General features: G+C 40.1%; 3 protein-coding genes and 1 non-coding gene across 5 annotated transcripts; 1 reads left to right on the forward strand and 3 right to left on the reverse strand.

Moving 5' to 3' along the window:
* Nucleotides 1–202: 202 nt before the first annotated feature.
* On the forward strand, nt 203–1,443 carry LOC124053639 (trace amine-associated receptor 13c-like). Its single transcript, XM_046378999.1, has one exon. The coding sequence runs from the start codon at nt 339–341 to the stop codon at nt 1,329–1,331; it is 993 nt and encodes a 330-aa protein (XP_046234955.1). The 5' UTR covers nt 203–338; the 3' UTR covers nt 1,332–1,443.
* Nucleotides 1,444–2,660: 1,217 nt separating this feature from the next.
* On the reverse strand, nt 2,661–6,844 carry nsmce1 (NSE1 homolog, SMC5-SMC6 complex component). The gene is made up of 8 exons (XM_046408314.1): nt 6,500–6,844; nt 5,904–6,031; nt 5,333–5,454; nt 4,841–4,918; nt 4,526–4,672; nt 3,762–3,878; nt 3,140–3,266; nt 2,661–2,814 (listed from the first exon to the last, which is right to left on the reverse strand). Exons 2-8 carry the CDS (start codon nt 6,019–6,021, stop codon nt 2,780–2,782), a joined length of 744 nt encoding a protein of 247 aa, XP_046264270.1. The 5' UTR covers nt 6,022–6,031; nt 6,500–6,844; the 3' UTR covers nt 2,661–2,779.
* Nucleotides 6,845–7,469: 625 nt separating this feature from the next.
* Nucleotides 7,470–17,231, reverse strand: vps37a (VPS37A subunit of ESCRT-I). Of its 2 annotated transcripts, none has more exons than XM_046408302.1 (12): nt 15,230–17,231; nt 13,944–14,018; nt 13,118–13,235; nt 12,149–12,252; nt 11,577–11,799; nt 11,120–11,190; nt 10,838–10,965; nt 10,666–10,724; nt 10,473–10,541; nt 9,737–9,880; nt 9,509–9,597; nt 7,470–9,235 (listed from the first exon to the last, which is right to left on the reverse strand). In XM_046408302.1, exons 1-11 carry the CDS (start codon nt 15,337–15,339, stop codon nt 9,517–9,519), a joined length of 1,182 nt encoding a protein of 393 aa, XP_046264258.1. In that variant the 5' UTR covers nt 15,340–17,231; the 3' UTR covers nt 7,470–9,235; nt 9,509–9,516. The 2 variants fall into 2 exon arrangements, with proteins under 2 accessions (XP_046264258.1, XP_046264249.1); XM_046408293.1 differs by having other exon boundaries at nt 11,577–11,802; nt 15,230–17,200.
* Nucleotides 17,068–17,261, reverse strand: LOC124053891. The gene has a single exon (XR_006842257.1). It is a non-coding gene; the product is annotated as a small nucleolar RNA U3 (small nucleolar RNA).
* Nucleotides 17,262–17,946: the final 685 nt, after the last annotated feature.

Raw genomic sequence — 17,946 nt, forward strand, 5'->3', positions numbered from 1 at the left:
GTGTTGATTACTGACGTGGCCAGACAACAGACAATGACCCCCTCAAGGCTTTCAGCACGTTGACGTGACTTAAACAAAACTTGAAAGCTTTAATAGAAAAAGTTTTCCATCAGTTTCATTAGACTAATATGTTGCATAATGTAGCAGTGGGATTAAAGAGGAGGAGGGAGAGGAAGAGGGAGGGAGGGGAAGAGGGAGGTGAGGAAGACGAAGAATAGGCTGACAGCAGCAGCCCAGACAGTGATGAAGAGCATGACCGGGGAGTGTGATCAGAGATAAGTGATCTGCACTGTGTCGCGTACGATCAGAAAGCTGCTGGAGCTCAGCAGTGTTGGATCATGGATGACCTTGAAGGAGCCGAGCTCTGCTACCCTCAGCTCCTGAACTCATCCTGCAGGGGTGTAATGCGTCCTCGCCCTGAGGCTGTCCTCCTCTACACGCTGTTGTCCTGCATCGCTGTGCTCACTGTAGCTCTTAACCTGTTGGTGATCATCTCCATTTCCCACTTCAGACAGCTTCACACCCCCACCAACCTGCTCCTCCTCTCCCTGGCCATCTCTGACCTGCTGGTCGGGCTGCTGGTGATGCCGGTGGAAACGGTGCGGTTCATAGAAGCCTGCTGGCTGCTGGGTGATCTCATGTGTGCTCTGTCTTACATTATCGGCTTCACCCTCACCTCAGCCTCTGTGGGGAACATGGTCCTCATATCGGTCGACCGCTTTGTAGCCATTTGTTATCCCCTCCAGTACCCCAGCATAATCACTCGCAGCAGAGTGGAGCTGTCTGTGTGTCTCTGCTGGGCCTGTTCGTTACTCTACAATGGGCTGATTTTAAAGGACCATCTCAGGCAGCCGGACAGACACAACTCCTGCTACGGCGAGTGTTTGGTGGTGATTGACTATGTATCGGGAACTGTCGACCTGGTGTTCACGTTCATCGGCCCATGCTCAGTCATTGTTATCCTATACATGAGAGTGTTTGTTGTGGCAGTGTCACAGGCTCGCGCCTTGCGGTCTCATGTTACGGTCGCTGCAGCCCGCGCAGCTCCAGTCACTGCAAAGAAATCAGAGAAAAAAGCAGCCAGAACTCTGGGTATCGTCATTCTGGTGTTTCTGATGAGTTTCTGCCCTTATTACTACCCCTCTCTTGCAGGACAGGACATCTCAAACAGTGTTTCATCTTGGGCTATTGTGTCCTGGCTGTTGTATTTTAATTCTTGTCTGAACCCGCTCATATACGCGTTCTTCTACCCGTGGTTTAGAAAAGCTATCAAATTCACTGTCACCCTGAAGATAATAGAGCAGGACTCTTCTCAGGCAAATATACTTTAAAGTCGCCGTTTTCATTATGCATGTCACCCTGTAAGTGAGAGCGGAAGCAAAATGAATCTGCTGTTTTTCATGTGACATTAAGTTTAAGTGTCTGAGTTCACATTTTTCATTTCTTTACAGGTCTTTTTTTTGTTGTCCTCCTTTCTCTCTCTAAGCACTGTGTTAGTCTCAGTATGAGTGTAAACTTGAGCATGAAGCAAACACAACTTTTAGAAATAATAATTGGCAACTGGCACTGCTTGATGATTGTGATTTTAGCCTGTTAAATGATCTGCTTTTCTTTGACAGTGCAGTAAACAGAATATCTGAATTAACAAAAGGGGATTTGAATGCTTGAACTTTGAACTTGAGGAAATGTAATTATTTTCATTAGCTTTTTCTGTCTTTTTTTTTCTATAAACCAAATCTAAAGTCGATGAAACCAGAAAGTAATCACTGAATAGTTTAATTATCAAAATAGCTGGTGTAAAAATCTTTTCACTGAACAAGTTGAACTTTTGCATAGAGTAATTTCTTTAAAAAGAAAGAAAGAAAAAAACGATTGACTATATGGATACTGTGTCTGTATGGCTTTAATCATGAACCTCTATGGACAGACTGAACCTGATGGACTGACGACAGGTCATAGTTACTGCATGAACACTTGGTGACAAATATTGTTGTCATAAAATTGTGAAACAAACAGTAATTATATCACAAGATAAATAAAACATGATTTTAGCTTTGATTGTGAGCAGAGCTGCCTCATTTTAATCTTAATTACCTCATATTATTGCTTTCTAAGGCACAGAACATTTGGTTGGGTAGAAACACATTGCGTCTTTGTTGTTAGCAATTACCTTTAAAAGGATTTCCCAGTGTGATGGGTGAGTTATATGTGTGAGCATTTAGCAGCAGTGCAAAGGTCATGTCCAAACCACACACACTTTGTGCAAAAAGTGTTTCACATCAGACTTTATGACATCTTTATGACATGTGGTATCTCTCCTGGCTGATAAAATTACTCACGCTCTCGTCAAAGTAAGACCTGATTTCTGTCAGGCCCGCAATCTAGCTGGGGAAAGAATTAAGGTGAACGAAATAAGATGTCATACAGGGAAAGTACGAAAAGTCAGCAAATATATCTTAGCATTATATTTACATTCTTAATCGGTGAGGTCGAGTCAGCATATAGAAGGGAACAATCTGGAAGGAAAATTACTCTGCAACTGAATGTTTGTTTGCTTCCTTTGTTCTTTCTTTTCAGACTTATTGTATACAGAATAAGTATAAGAAGAAACTGCACTAGTTTTGCTTTTTGATGATTACTGTGTAAATAAACATGAAATGTCAGTGGAACACGGTCTCATTTATTTTTGTAAAAATACTGATGAAGAAATATATTAACGGTCTGGTTTATTACAGTGTAAACAATTTTAACAAACGGAAAACACACGATGCTGGAGTCCTCATCTTCTGGAGTGAGACTGGGGTCGTCTGACTTCTGTAATGTACACAACAAATGATGTGTGAAACAAGCAGAATAATATTTATTAATAAATCTAAAGCAAATCTAATATGCCACGTGCTTTTAAAAGGTCAATATATTTATTACAGTAAGGCTGTCAAAGGTTTCAGTACTTTTTTGGGTCTCAAACACAAGTCTGCCTCACATGAAGGTCCAATACCGTCTGTTGAGCTACATAAAGGCCCCGGGGGAAATACAGTTTGTACAGTATAAATACTGTGTGTAGGCAGACTTGCATCTATAATAATTATATTGTAGGTCTAATGTGTGTAAACAACATGTAATAAAAAACAATAAATACCAGGGATTTCATGTGGCCAAAAGTCATCACAAGCTGGACATCTAGGCTCTGTTCTTCCTTTAAAGTATCTGGCCACACATGGGTTGTGGATTTTTATGCCACATACAGGATTCTCACAAATTTGGCACTAGAAATAAAAGTAAATAAATACATGTTTATTTACTTATTTAATAAATACAGTTTGTCACATGTTAGCTGGAATGAAGTAAAAATGCAAAGCAAAAGCAGCTGCAACAACCTCACATGAAAGAAAAAAAAAAACAAACAACACACTAACACACATCACCATTATATGAAACTTCCTGTATCTGTTTGGACTGCAACAGCTCCTCAAATCATATTATTAAAAGGTGAATTGAAAAGGTCTGTGACCTAGAAAGTTGCCCCCAAGATTTTAATCTCCAAAAGAAAATTATAAAAATGTTTTGATTACCGGTAGCTGTAATTCATTCTTGTTAGTAAAGAATAGTATTTCTAGTTTAAAGTAGTGATTAAATGAAATTAGCATCTGTATGCTTCTAGATGACATAACCGATGGCTGGTCATTTTATTTAGGTATTTAGCACGGGGACATAAGGGTGGCAAGGTTAACGCACAGGAGAGAGACAGAGGAAACGCCTACCTGGAAGGCAATGTTGTGGCAGATGTGACACACTTTGACCTGGTCGTGATACATTGTGCGGATGTACGGCTCCATCTCTATAATACACCTGGTGGACAAAGTGTATTCACCCCTTTTCTGAATCAATGAACAGAAAGCAACAATGTGGGAGCAAGAAGTAGTTGGGTACGAGAGCAAAGAGACTTGGCAGTGAATGTGATTTAAACTGCACTGAAAAACAAATGTAATGACAGATGTAGTGTGATCACTTGTGTTGGCATGTTTTACAGATTACTTCTCTGTGATTTGAACTAATAAGTCTGAATTTGGGACTATGAACAACTCTGCACAAACTACATCACATGACAGCCAAGTATCAGATCCATTTCTGGTGAACATCTTGTTGTTCACTAATATTTTACATCCTTCACCTCACTGCATTGCAAACCTTTTCAGTGCTCTAATTTCAATCTCTAATTCATTTGCTAAATTTGAACTGCTGATGTTGCATGCGATACATTTTGTCACACTTTGTACATCTAAGAGTTGTAAAGTTGATACCACTTTCAAATCTTTCAAATCCATACAGTGAATATGAAGCTACAACCAGCAGCTGGTTAATTTAGTTTTACGAAGATGTAAGTTAACCCCAACTGATACAAAAGGCTTTCAAAGTGTCACTCGAAAATGCAATTATCACACTACGCAAAAAGTGCATCCGTTTTGGAGGGAAAAAAAAAAATCCAAACTGATTTTGAAATTCTGAGTGAGAGACTGTGTTTTACCTCATTCAGCCATTTGTCATGCACAAGTCGGTTCAGGAGGTGCTCTGTCTCGCTCTTCTTCAGTTTTTTTGTGGTCAGGGTGTCAGCACTGTTCAGAATGTCAGTGGAGGAGGCCTTCCCATTCTCAGAGCCAACAATCAGATCTATCTGAATTAGAACAGCTCGAATGAGTCCTGACACACTTTGTAATGAGGGACAAGCAGATTCTGAAGAAGCTCAACACTCGCATTACTGCTGACCCCTGTCCCTGTGACATAAATATGTGTTTTAGTGCCTCCAAAATGTTACTTTGCTTGTTCTGTGAAAATAACTCACTGTCTTTCCAAACAGCTCCAGCTCGTTGTCAGCATAGTCCGACGACATCCTGGTGATATCCGTCTCAGCCATGTTTACCTGGCCAGGATTAAAGTAAAACTGTGGTTATCAACACCTCCTGGTGGCTCAGCTACTTTATCTGAGATTACAGGTTTATATCCATTTATCAAAATGCAGCTACATCAAAATCTCATACATCTTTCATTCCCTACAGAGCATCTTCTCATACTGATAAAGATGTATAAAAATGGTTTCTTATAATTTGATTTAATGGTTTTTAAGCCTGGATTTAGACAGACTTAAACAGATCCCAGAGCCAAAATACGGTACCAAAAATGCTGAGCTTAAAAACAACAGACTTTGAAGTTTATTGTTTAAATTGGTTTAATCAAATACTATATGTCCTGTGGCAATTACTATGTTGCCTAACCGATTTTAAAATGGTCACTACACGCCTTACATGGTGGGCACACAGGAATTAAGGCCACTAACCAAGGCGTAGTACTGGTGGCCACTGTCTTCAGACATCCCTTTTCGAATCTGCATGAACATGGGCTGCAGCTTTGAGTTGATGGTATCGATGAAATCATCCAGTTTGTCAGGGGTGTGCTGAGCTGTAAAAAAAGTAACCAAGAAAGACCAAGTTCAAAAAGACACTAAAGGATGTTACTCTATATAAGGTTAAAGGACTTTGCATGAGGTTAAATGACATCGTAAGTTGGGCAATAAGATGAAATTATTGGAAACTGCCCAAATCCACTGCCTGTGATTTTTTATTTCTTGTAATTTTCAACATAGGTTCTTAAGTATATCAATTTATGTCTAACTCAACACTTTCTGATACAGCTGTAAGGCAACTTATGGACCTGAAAGCTTACATATTCCCAGGATTAAAGTTGTGCTCATGTTAATATACAGCTAAAACAGTTCAAGTAAAAGCCAGCGCAGATTAAACTTCAGAGGTCAAAATGATTTTAAAAAATCTTTACTGAGAGGACTTTTGTTTAGAAGCATAATTCTGTTCTTGTCATTCGATGACCTGCTGTCATACAGAGTGACTCACTGTTGTGGATATCACAGCAGTACTGATGGAGGGCCTTTGCTCCTTGTTCATCAATGATGCCACTGGCCATCATGGTCTGTAGGAACCTCCGATGGCCGTCTCCCATATGTCGTGACATGGTTCTGGTAAAATTAAAATTAAAACATATGGAGAAAAGTTAAAGATACGGACTTTTCAACGCAACAGGCGTAAAACCCAAGGAGTCTCTTTGGTAGCAGCAACTTTGTGTGACAAAGCATTAAGAAAAACTGCAACTATGGTTTAATGTTAGCTCGTGTACTCTACTACTTCATTTTCGGACACCTAACAAGCAGCGGAAGCCTAAGAAGTATTTTCTATAGACATGCCAGTGACGACCATGGAGCAGCACATTGGTATCTAAGTGAAGTTAAAGTTGTTGACGTTTCAAAACTGCTACTGCTAGTAACCTTGATGTAATCAATCGTATAACTACTGAGAGTCGGAGAGAGTAAACAGCGATAACTGTCTTTTCACACTTACAATTTAGCGGGTTAAGTTAGCTAACGTTAAAGCTACGCAGCATACATGTGATCAACGGTGTTAACGTTAGCTGACCGTGAGCGGTAAGAGCTAACCTGCAGCAACTGTCAGCAGCAGTCCTCGGCTATTTGCGGTTCGGCGCCTCAGATTTTGAACATTTAACACTGAGGACCTTCTTCAACTGGCCAAAACGAGTGCTGAGGTTATTCACAGCTGCATCGCGCGCCTCCGGCGTTGTTTTTCTTCCATCTTCTTCTCCGCCTTGTCGATTTCCGGTAGCTGTAGCGTCCGTCCGTGTGGTGAATTACTGCCACCTGCTGCTCCAGCGAGTCACGACAGACGAAAATAAAGCAACTTCTCTCCAAAAACAGATCAACAGGTTGGTACTGTAAATGAAAATACTCTCAATTATGTTTACATCAGCGTTAACTCATCCAAACAGATCTGCAATCTACTTGGAATAAACAGGAGAGACAAACAGAATTATTTATTTCCAATTATTTACAAGTTATTTATTTTCTTTCTTTTGAAAGATGCTATTTTCTCTTGTAAATTAATGCAGAAATTTACAGGAATGTACATGAAAAGCGGTGACATTAATTGTGGGGCCCTTCATTAAGCACTGCCCCCAAATTTATGCATACTTTCATGTTGATGCAATTGAAACAAATATCTGTATTGGTCTAACTCACTGGCCCATAGAAATGCTGTGACCTGCAAAGTTAAGCATCTAGTTGGTGGTTTGGATTGGCTGTTCAGTGGCTTCTGTTGTGTTGGCTTGGCTTTTCCAACAGAACAATAAAACCCACTGACTATGAGCCCTGTGTGCATGTGTGCTTCTGCAGCTGCTGTCTGTACTCAATCAATATTTTGCTGGATACAAAAAAGAAAGGACGTGAAACAGTGTAAAATTCAGCGCACGTATCTTGCTTATTATGAGATTAGAAAGGAAGTGGGTGAACCGGGAAAGCGTGTAAACAGTGTTCATGTTAGGCTTAATGGATTATTGTTATAATCACGACAACACATCCAGTGTTAGTGTTACAGCAAGTAAAGCAAACAAGGTTTATTCTAAATGCTTTATTACTCTAACAAATTAAATAAGAACATATAATACAAGGTGTCTGAGTCTTTGATTACAATATAGCCTATTATTAACATTATTTAAATACAGTATCCAATGTCATCAGGTTTTACTGCAGCATTTAACATAACACTCCCCAACATTTTCCCAAATCTTCTGAGGCTCTTCATCAAAATTTTCAAGGTCAAATGGTATCAGAAAATACATGGGCAATTATAATGGCGCTCACCAGGTCAGTGTGTTTACAGATACACAAATAACTCAATTCATGTCAAAAGCACTGAAGATCCAGTATGTAGGATTTATTGGCATCTTACGGTGTGGTTGCAGATGAACTGAACGCCCCTCATCTCACGCTCCCCTATGGATGCCACTGAGAACGCAAGACTCAAGCCAGTGATTTGTCTGGCTGCTCTGGGCTTCTGTAAAACATGCCAGCACAACATGGCACACTCCAAGGAGCATAACCCAATCCCACTGCAGATAGAAAATACTCATTTTAAGGTGACGAAAACACACTGATTCTTAGTTTCAGATGACTGTACACTAATGAAAACATGATTTTGAATATAATATTCAATTCCTAATTCCCTAAATCAACCTTAATCCCACACCAAAACCTTAGCGTGATCAAACCGTTCATGTTGTTTTACAGTACTCTGATTTCCCAAAAACTTCTGCTTATATCATTTGTTTGGCCAATGTCAAATACTATGTGGTCACCTTCCAGGAAACATGTTATAAACCCTCCACAAATCTAACACAACAATCCAAAAAACTGAGCCATAAACTGGTTTGTTATTTGGATTGAGCCGATTCTGATTTTGTCATACGGTAGATAATTCTGTTATGCTGTCAATAGTGTTACAAGAATCAGAGTATTGTCAATTTTAACTGAATTATTAATGCTTGTGGAAACACACTGATATTAATGTTGTGTTCATTACTTAAGGGGGACACCCAGCAACCTGATAAAGAACCAACCACTATCTGCAAAGACTAAAATTTCAACAGCCCAAGCTCAAGGTCTCTCGACGCCATTGCCCCGTCCTTGCTTTGTTGTTAAACAGATTGTTACAGTGACATTGTCCATGCTGAGTTTGCTGTAAATGTGTCAAATAACGTTTCCAATGTAAACAGGAGAGATGCGTCGGAAACGTAGTTCTTCTGTCTGTGCACCACGAATGGGACTTCTCTGCAATAATTTAGCAAGGGCTTGACAACGATCTTAGAGACGGGAAGTATAGACACCAACGTTAGCTTTATAACAATTATTTCATTGTGATACTCACTGCATGAAAAAGTGTAAGATTGGGAATACTGTCCTAAACAATTACTTTCTTCCAAATGTGTTCACATCACCAACCACTCTGAACAAGTGTTTCTGTTTCTGAACATACAGACATATGTTCGGGAAAAAAAACAAAACTCTTTGTCATCACTGTCAAAACTGGACAAACAGCATGTGCAATATAAATCATCGACCGTGTGATCACGCCTTAGTAACGTGGCAGGAAAAGCTAGACATGTGTCACTCATTCAAGTTTTGGCCTCCTGTGGTGACTCCATAGCCTCTCCATCCAACATCAACTGTGTTCTGAGCCCAGATCTGAGATCAGTGGGCCACTGCCACCACAATCTTCCTATTTCTCTCCAAAGTGCCCATTGTTGACGCAGTGTGCTTTATGTCCCCTCAAATGTCTTTATCCTTTTTAGTTGGCAGCAGCTGGCTGAGAAAACAACAAACCTGAGAACAAAATGTAAGAAGTGAGAAGAAAAGTGACAGGAGATAATTACAAATCAGTTTTGATAAAGTAATGATATATATGATATATGATTTGATAAGTTTCTGATAAAAGTGGAGGAAAGTATGGTTGCAAACAAAAACCACAAAGGCAGGCTGTTGTGAAACAGTCAGCTGAGAACCACCAGTTTACCTCCAGAAAGAGACAAATGACTGGCAGTCGTGTATGTTTTATGTAGTCAGTACACTTGTAATCTGTTTGCGTGGGTGTTGTACCTTGTGTTCTAGTGGCTGGTAGGAAACTGTCCATGTATGTTGATGGACTGCTGCAACTTCTCCTCTTTGGCCCTTCTGCTATGACAAAGCTGTGGAAAGATACAAAAAAAAGAGTAAATACACCTTTCTTTTTCAAATGTCACATACTGCACTTCTGATTAAATTCAGGCTTAAAAAACAACATGTGAAGGTTATCTTGACACAAACACTGTACTTCTGACTTCTCACCGTTCTCTTCTCCATGAAGTTTGTTAGGAATTCGTCAATGTCTGTGCGTCCCTCCAGGAAGTTTTCGGCCGTCTTCTCTGACTCCTCCTCAGCCTGGTGGGCTGCAACTTTTAACCGAGCCTGTAGAGTACTAAGACTGCAACTCTAGTTAGAGTAAAGACACAAAAGTCAGAAAGAAACAGAGACAGAAATTTTTAGTGTAGTGTTTACAGACATTTTAAAGCAGTTTCAGGCTGATTCCCTTAAACTCATCAAAACATTTATTTTGAAAAGGTAAAAACACTAGCCCCTTATAGACCGCCTGATCACAATAGTATTGCGTGATCTGTGCTTAAAAAGGCTAATATGTGATGAAAAACTTATTTCCTCTTCAATAGCAGTATGGTTAACCAGGAGGGGAACAACCCAAATGTGCAGTTTCGAGTCGAGTTAGGTAGGTTTCCACTTTTGCCAGCTGAACAGGCATTTGTCAGGTGTTACCCAACTGTACTCTTTTCTGTCCTTTAGCATTGGTTGTGAAAATGGTTGTGAAAAATCAAACACAAATCAAATGATGTGTCACAGATCAAACAGACAGATGGACTGTGGTGTCACTACACTCTCATTATAGTCCACTCGGGAGCAGCTGAGTCAAAAAAACAGGACATAAAACAGGTACTTTTATTTCACAATAGTGCATCTGCACTCAAGCTCTATTGTCAGTCAACCAAGAAGTCAAGTGTGATGAGCCTCTTACCTCACTGAGTTCATGCTGTCTCTGCATCCTCATCTCAAAGGCAGATTTCATCTGAGTAAGCTGTTCGCACTGTCAAACAAAAACACACAACATAAGAATTTAAAAATACATAACATCAACATAACAGTAGCATGAACATGTTTGTCACGTCTCTGTATGAGACAGAGGGACAGCACAAAAGATGAGATCTGACCTTATAGATAATTTCCTGTCTTTTTCCTTCGAGCTGTGGCTCCATCTGAAGGTTTTTCTCTGTAAATGACAAACAGAGGGGCACAAATGTTTGTAAAGCTCTACTAAATTTTAACTTCTGTTAAATGAATGACCATCAAAATCTTCACACCAGTGGTAGAAGTAGAACTTACTGGCCATGTCCACTATATTGGTGACCAGCTCTTCTTTATCTTGGGTGACCTGTTTGAGTTGTGGCAAACTCACGAAGAACTCCAGTAACAAATCCTCATTTTCAGACAGGTTTGACAGCTGAATCAGACTAGGAAGGGGAACGGCAAAAGGCACCAGATACAGGCAGATAAACAGAGGCAGGCAAAGGAAGAAGAGAACAAAGACATTATGGGTACTGAAGAATATTTTCTTTTTTCAAAAAAAAAGACATGTTTGTTTGACAATGTTTTAGAATACATTACTTCATATCACAGAGTTCAGGAAAAGACTCAGGAATCTCAGGCATCTTATACATGTGTCCATTCAGTCCAGCCTGAAACAGACAGCAGCTTTATCAGCAAGTCACATTCTGCAATGAATTAAAAGTCTGTGATGGCAGTAGATTTAAAAATATATCTGAAAGTCAGCCTCTTTCCTTGCATTGGCGTATATGTGAGACTTCCTTTTATCACACACCATTTTTACATTGGTTGGTGAGCCTTATGATCTGCAAAACTGTGTGACTTGACATTTGCTGTTCAAAGCACTGGAGCTGATGAAAGCTCCACTGTGTTAATTTCATGACAAGTTGTTCATAAGGTTACCCTTGATGTATATAATATTCACTTTTTAAAAGTGCACAGATCATATTGTAGTCCTCTGTATGTTTTAGAATCAGTGTTATCAACCTATTTAGTACATAATCCATTATGAGTTTACCTGTGAGTCTCCAGTAGGAACAGGAAGTGGCAGGTCAGAAATCAGTCCATATGGGGCTGGAGCTCGAGGGGGGCCATGGGTGTTATCAGCTCCTGGGTGACGCATGGGAGTTGGAGATGGCGCTGGACCTGGCCCGGGAGGCGGCGTGTGACTAGGACCCACATGGCGGGGACCATAGTGGAAAGCCTGAGTGGGGTAAGGAGCGATGCCTGACTTGTACATACTGCTGCGTTAAACATAGAAGGGAAATTAAGATTATTTCACTAAAGGATAACAAACATATCAAATGTATCTTTAAAGCAAACTTTTACAAGCTACTTCATTAGTTGTATTTAACAGCTTCACTGTAGAGAACCTGTGAATATGGAAGCCACTAGACAGAATTTCTCAATTGCACCTATTTGGCCAAAGGCACACAGGCCTCAGATGTGTTTTACACAATTTGTTTGGAAGAGAAAAGCAAGACATGACAAATTAACATTGTACTGCCCTAAATTTCCATTATAAAGATTAACTACTCTACTTTTGTATTGCGCTGCCCCATTAAAATCAATGAATGCAAGCAGACTCACTATGGAAAGCCAGCAGGGCCACTGGACATCAAGGCAGGGGGACTCTTCCAGAACTCGTCCAGCAGGCTCTGAATGACCTTACCCAGATCTGAGTGCATCCCAAACTACAACAAACACAAACAAAATAAATACTGGGAGGAAAGTGAGAATAATGCTGTCTTGAAAAACTGAAACAGGAACTAACTAAAAAGTTCTATTAAATTAGAAACAACTAGGAAAAAGGAAACACAAGTTGATGATGCTACAGTTGACTAACACTACGTCAACATGCACTCAAGAAACAAGGTTATTATGAGCAATCAGATGCAGGCATTGACTTGATTACAGGAAAACCCATGTTTACATGCAGCTGGACAGTAATCAGATTTCTCCTCCTAGCTCTGCTTTGAACTGAGGCTGTCATATTTTATGAATATGTCTACATGCACTCTAGTATTTCTGTTACGATCAGGTTTTAGAGGAAGCTGTTGATGTATTTGTACATGTAAACAGCACATCCTTGTTCCAAAAACCTAGCATTAAGCACTCAGGCATACATTTTTTCCCTTACTCGCATGCACCTGAATTTTTCAAAGACGAACTGTTCAGCTGCGGAAACCCCCTTACATTGACTAAATGATTTCAGTTTCAGTTTTAGTCAGATGTGAAATTTGAGTAGTTTGAATTCAGCTATGACCCCCCCCCCCAAATCCCACCATACACCTCCCACCATGACAATGTACTTGTGCTATGTTTTATTGACTGCATTTCCCTTAACAAGAAAGGATACCTTGCAGTAAGGTGGCATTTTACTTGCCGCAAGCAAACAAGCGACCCTTACTGTTTAGCGCTGTTACTGCTGACAAACTAACTGATGGTGGCTTTTAAGAACGTTCTCTATCACAGATCTGAAAAACACAAGCCCCTAGTGATTGGAACTCACTAACCCAACCAAATCAATCAAAATGAAAAGACTAGACAATTACTTACATTAGTGACAAGAGGGCTGGTAATCATGGTGCCATTATTACCATCAACTAAATGATGGCCCACAGGTGGGTAGACACTAACCACTGGCTTCTCCTGAGGGAACTGAGGAGGCAGCAGACTAGAGGAAAGAACAATACGGGATGATCAGTTATTTTTTCAGAAATCCAAGGAGATATACAACAGAATTAACTAAATAACAAGGTATAAAACACGTGATATGCTGTACATTCGTAACTGATGAAATGAGAAGTGTTGGCACACTGGAGAAATTGTGTTAAAGGTTTGCTAAAAGCTCTAAAGAACAAAGAAACTTTTACTATTTCATGTTGTGGGGACTAAACTCAATGAGACGTCTTGTTTTAGCTGCTAAGCACTTTTTTTATCTTTCTTCTCCAACGGTCTTATAGAAATATCACCACATTAATCTAGCTTCAGGTGCAAATAGCTATTATCCTTTGCTGTGGCTGTTATGGGGCTATTATGATGCCATTGCAATTTGTGAGTTGATAATAAAACACATTTATATCCTTGCGCTGTTATGCGTATTAATTGTGATTAATATGTGTGCAGCTGTGTTTGGAAGAGGAAAAATTCAACAAAGGAAATAAAGCATTTTATCACCTGCAATAGCAGTTTGTCCTAGTGTGAAATTAGCAGTCTGTTTTTCTAACTTCATGAGATAAGGATATTAGTTATACATAAAAAGAACAAATCCAATGACCAGGGTTTCTTGTGGTTATTTTTCCAACCACTGTTTGAGGTGCAGTGTGACTGTGAAGACTCTGACACTGTGTACTCTGTATTGTACGTGCAAAGATTTACTCACATGTTAACACTAATGGTGGAGTTGTTGACTGTGAATGGTATTCTATACTCAACATCCTTCTGGATCTCTGCAAGGCTGTTGGGAAACAGTAACACAGGAATGTCATGATCTGTAATCTTGCACCTGTAGTGATGATCAGCGAATTTATTACATTCTTAATTTGTGAGAAAACATAAGCACAAGAAATGTAACAAATAAGGACACGATTTTAAATTCATAAGGAAATTTTCGCCAATTCCCGATAACAAGTGACTTAAACGTGACCAACATCGATCCCAGCATTTATCCGTCTCACAGCATTGCCACCGCACGGCTATGTACCACCAGTCACACTGCTATATTAGTTTAAGCAACATTTGTAATTCTATGCTGTGTACTGTTGACATCAAGAATTTGCCTAATTCTTAATGGCAATTAATTTCGATACTGGTGTAAAACTCAAATCACATTTTCAGACAATATGTACTTGTACAGTCTGCTTAACAATAAATCATTTACCTCTACAAAAGTCTGATATGGCCTAAAGTGAACTGCGTGTCAACAAGCCCTGGCCTTACACTCACTCCTGTACAGTAGTCATACTCAAACAGTGTGACTTGTTCTTTTACCATTCACTGATTCATAACATCATTTCCACGCCATGAGCAGCATTCTCCACAGCATATTAGCCTTTGTGCCATGTCCATAAGAGCAAACAAAGACTAATACTTTAATCTCCACATATAATTAGCTAGCTCCTCCTGAAACTACAGGCGTGACAAACACTGGAACGGTCATAGGATACAGCAAGCCAGCTACAACTTGTGTAATCAGTCCTAAAAATAAACACTGTAACTGTCACCGGTTGACTTGGTTAGCTTACAAGCTAACACAGCGTCCCGGTAAACCACATCTAGCTAGTGAGCTCTGGCGAAAGGTTAGCAAACATTAGCTCTTCGACAACCACAGAGGAGCATGTCAAAACAGTGGTGGTTAATTCACTTAAAATCGTTTTGCACGCTTATAGAATCACAGGGACAAATGTGTGAGGAAAAAGAGGCAACAAGCTATTTTATTAGGCTAACATACTCCTTTTGATTTCACTGTAAGCCAGGTGACCAGCTATGCTAGTAAACGTCAGTTGTTTATGAGAAGCGCGTTGGCATGTTCTAGAAATTAACGTCAGTAACGTGACATGGAAAGATGGACCATAGTCCCACTTTAAAAAATATAATAGTGTTAATGTCAATAAGCTAATAGGCAGCAGGAGGGCCTGGTTTTCGTTTACCGGGTGCGGTACACGTTACCTTGGATGAGCGGCTTTGAGTGACTCGATCTGCCGTTGCCTTTGTTGCTGTAGGCTGTTCAGAGGGGGGAGAGGTCCAGAGCCTTTGGACAAGGGGAAAAACCAGTTCATCCTCTCCTGGCGAAACCTTTAGACTGAACAGAATCTAAAGGCCGACTACAGACAAAATCGAAATGGTAGAGAAAGTGAGAAGGAAGAGCACACGGTGTGGAGATTTGTGGTGCTAACGCCCGATAGCTGTTCGACTAACGACTAGGGCTTGATGTCCTCACGAGGCTTACTTTGTAGTTACGTTACAAAGTCAGATGGCATATCCTAATTTTTCGGATAATGTTTCAAAAGAGTCTGGTGGTAATATTACCATTGTCATTAATGTTACAAAAGAGAGACAGAATTCTAGCTAAAGGAAAGCAACCCTTCGACTAAGCAACAGAAGCTTGATCAACTTATTTACGTGTTACGTCACGCAACGAGTCTACGTCTTCTTCTTTTAACGAATTTGCGGCAGAGGCGACAATGAGGTACTGCTCCCCTTCCGGCCATTTCTAAAATTGCATTCTGGCCTGGCCCCGCTTCTCCACTCTGGAGCGCCATTTGTGCGGCAGTTGAGCCTGAGCATGCAGTATATTAGTGTGTCTATAACCATACGTTCCATCATTTCACACGATACAGCCGAATGTGTGACTGGGTACAAGGTTATACTCTAAATTAAAAAATAATCCTTCCTCAGTTGTTTGCTCAGCTACAGTTTCTGAGCTATGCACTGCTTTAAATGTTTTGACTAGCACATCTGATATTTGTTGTCAACTGACTGCCGTGCCTCAGTTTGACTTTGGTACTGTAGACCTCCTGCACATCTCTGCCTTTTGATGCACCAAACCCCTCTACAGGTCTTTGCCATGAGTCCATTAAAGTCCATTGCATATTTGCAATGCTTTATTTTGAGTATATACTGCAATCTTTTCAACTCCTGTACATTGTCTTCCCGACTCCCAGCATTCCACTGCAGGACATAATGCATAATTGGAACAGTCCATTTCATCCTCCTCCACATATTGCTAATCTGATTGGTTCTTGCTCTGGCTTGTGGGTATCTGTTGACTTACAGCCACTCCTGCATGTATATACTCACGCAGTGCTTCAAGGGGGGAACATCCTTGATGCCCAGAAATTTGAATGCCACTGTATGGTTTACCTCTCAGTTGCAGTATTTAATATGTCCAGCATTTTTCCCCTGCATATTGCTGTTACAAGCTCAGTCTCTGACAGTTACAGCATCTTAAAGTGGTCTTTCATACTCCTCAACTGAAAAACACAAACAGCCTTGCATAACTTTCTCTTGCGCCTCATGTTCTTGGGACATCTGAAACACAACTAAGCTTTTTCGCTTTTCTCTACCACAACTCCTGCCCAGCATGTCTCTGAGCCTCCGCAGGAAGTCCGCTCTGGTCCCTCTGGTAGACTGTCCCTGTGCTTCAAGCCTAATCTTGCCTGTTTGTCCAGTGTCACTCACAGGCATTTATATGAATAAACCACCTTGACATCCTCCGGTGGATGGATACAGGGGTCAGAGGAGGCATAACCCTGCAATCAGCTCCTTTGTCTTTGTGTTTAGCTGGAGATAGTTCAGTCTGCACCATCCAACTAAGTCATCCTCTGGCTCTCTCTATTTTTCCTCCTGTTGTCCACTATTAGACCCCACTGTGGCAGAATCTGAAAAGCTACAGAAAGGACAGATTTGAGATCTGACAAATTTGTCAGTATTTGAATTATATTTCTGCTCCACTGCAGAGTCTAAATTGGCACAGAACACATTAGGTTTTCACACAACTTCCCACTACCACTCTGATCATATTCCCTTCCTCAATGCTTCGAAGCAAAGACCAGTCTCCAATAACGGAGAACCTCTGAAATGACATATTCTCTAACTGCTTAGAAAGGAATATCACACCACATCATTGTGGTTAACAAAACTAAACACTTTATAAACATATTTCCAAAATGAGAACCTGATATGAGAACTGTTCTCACTTAGGGTTCCTCTCTGACAACAACAAGCTCCTGCAGCTGCTGTGCCACAGTATAGTACAGCCAACCACTGCAGCACTCAGAACGTGGGAAAGAAAAGCAGCACTGAGTGATGATAAAAATAAAAAAAGCTTGACTCAAAGTAAGAAAAGTTGATGGTTCAAACACCAGTAAGAAAAAAGACTAATTTCTCTCACTGACTGGGAGAACAAAAGCTGTCAAGGAGACTGTAAAATTGGGTCTTTGTTTCATTTCTTTCAACTGATCTGCATTTTACATCATTATGTGACATCAAGTCCATCAGAGATGACTAAACAAAAAGGATGGCTAATGAGAAAATCTTTATAAGGACGCCGATATTTACACTTCAATGTGACTTTCAGTCATCATTTCTCTTACTGTAATAATTTTATTTCAACTTAATTGCTTTTCAAGGCCACATTGGGCTATTTTAGGCCATTGATGATTAATAAATGACCTAAATGATGAACTGATTATCAAAATTCCTCATCTCTTCTCTGTCAATCCACTAATAAATTAATCATCTACTTGCTTATTCAATAAACTTCAGCAATCACTTTAACAATGTTTGCAATTCCAAATCAATGATGCTTGAAAATGAACACCTAATAGAGTAACCAAACTAACATCCAGCTTCACACTACAAATATTTTACTTGTCACAACATTG

Source organism: Scatophagus argus, chromosome 2, assembly GCF_020382885.2.
Source record: "Scatophagus argus isolate fScaArg1 chromosome 2, fScaArg1.pri, whole genome shotgun sequence".
Lineage (NCBI taxonomy): Eukaryota > Metazoa > Chordata > Actinopteri > Scatophagidae > Scatophagus > Scatophagus argus.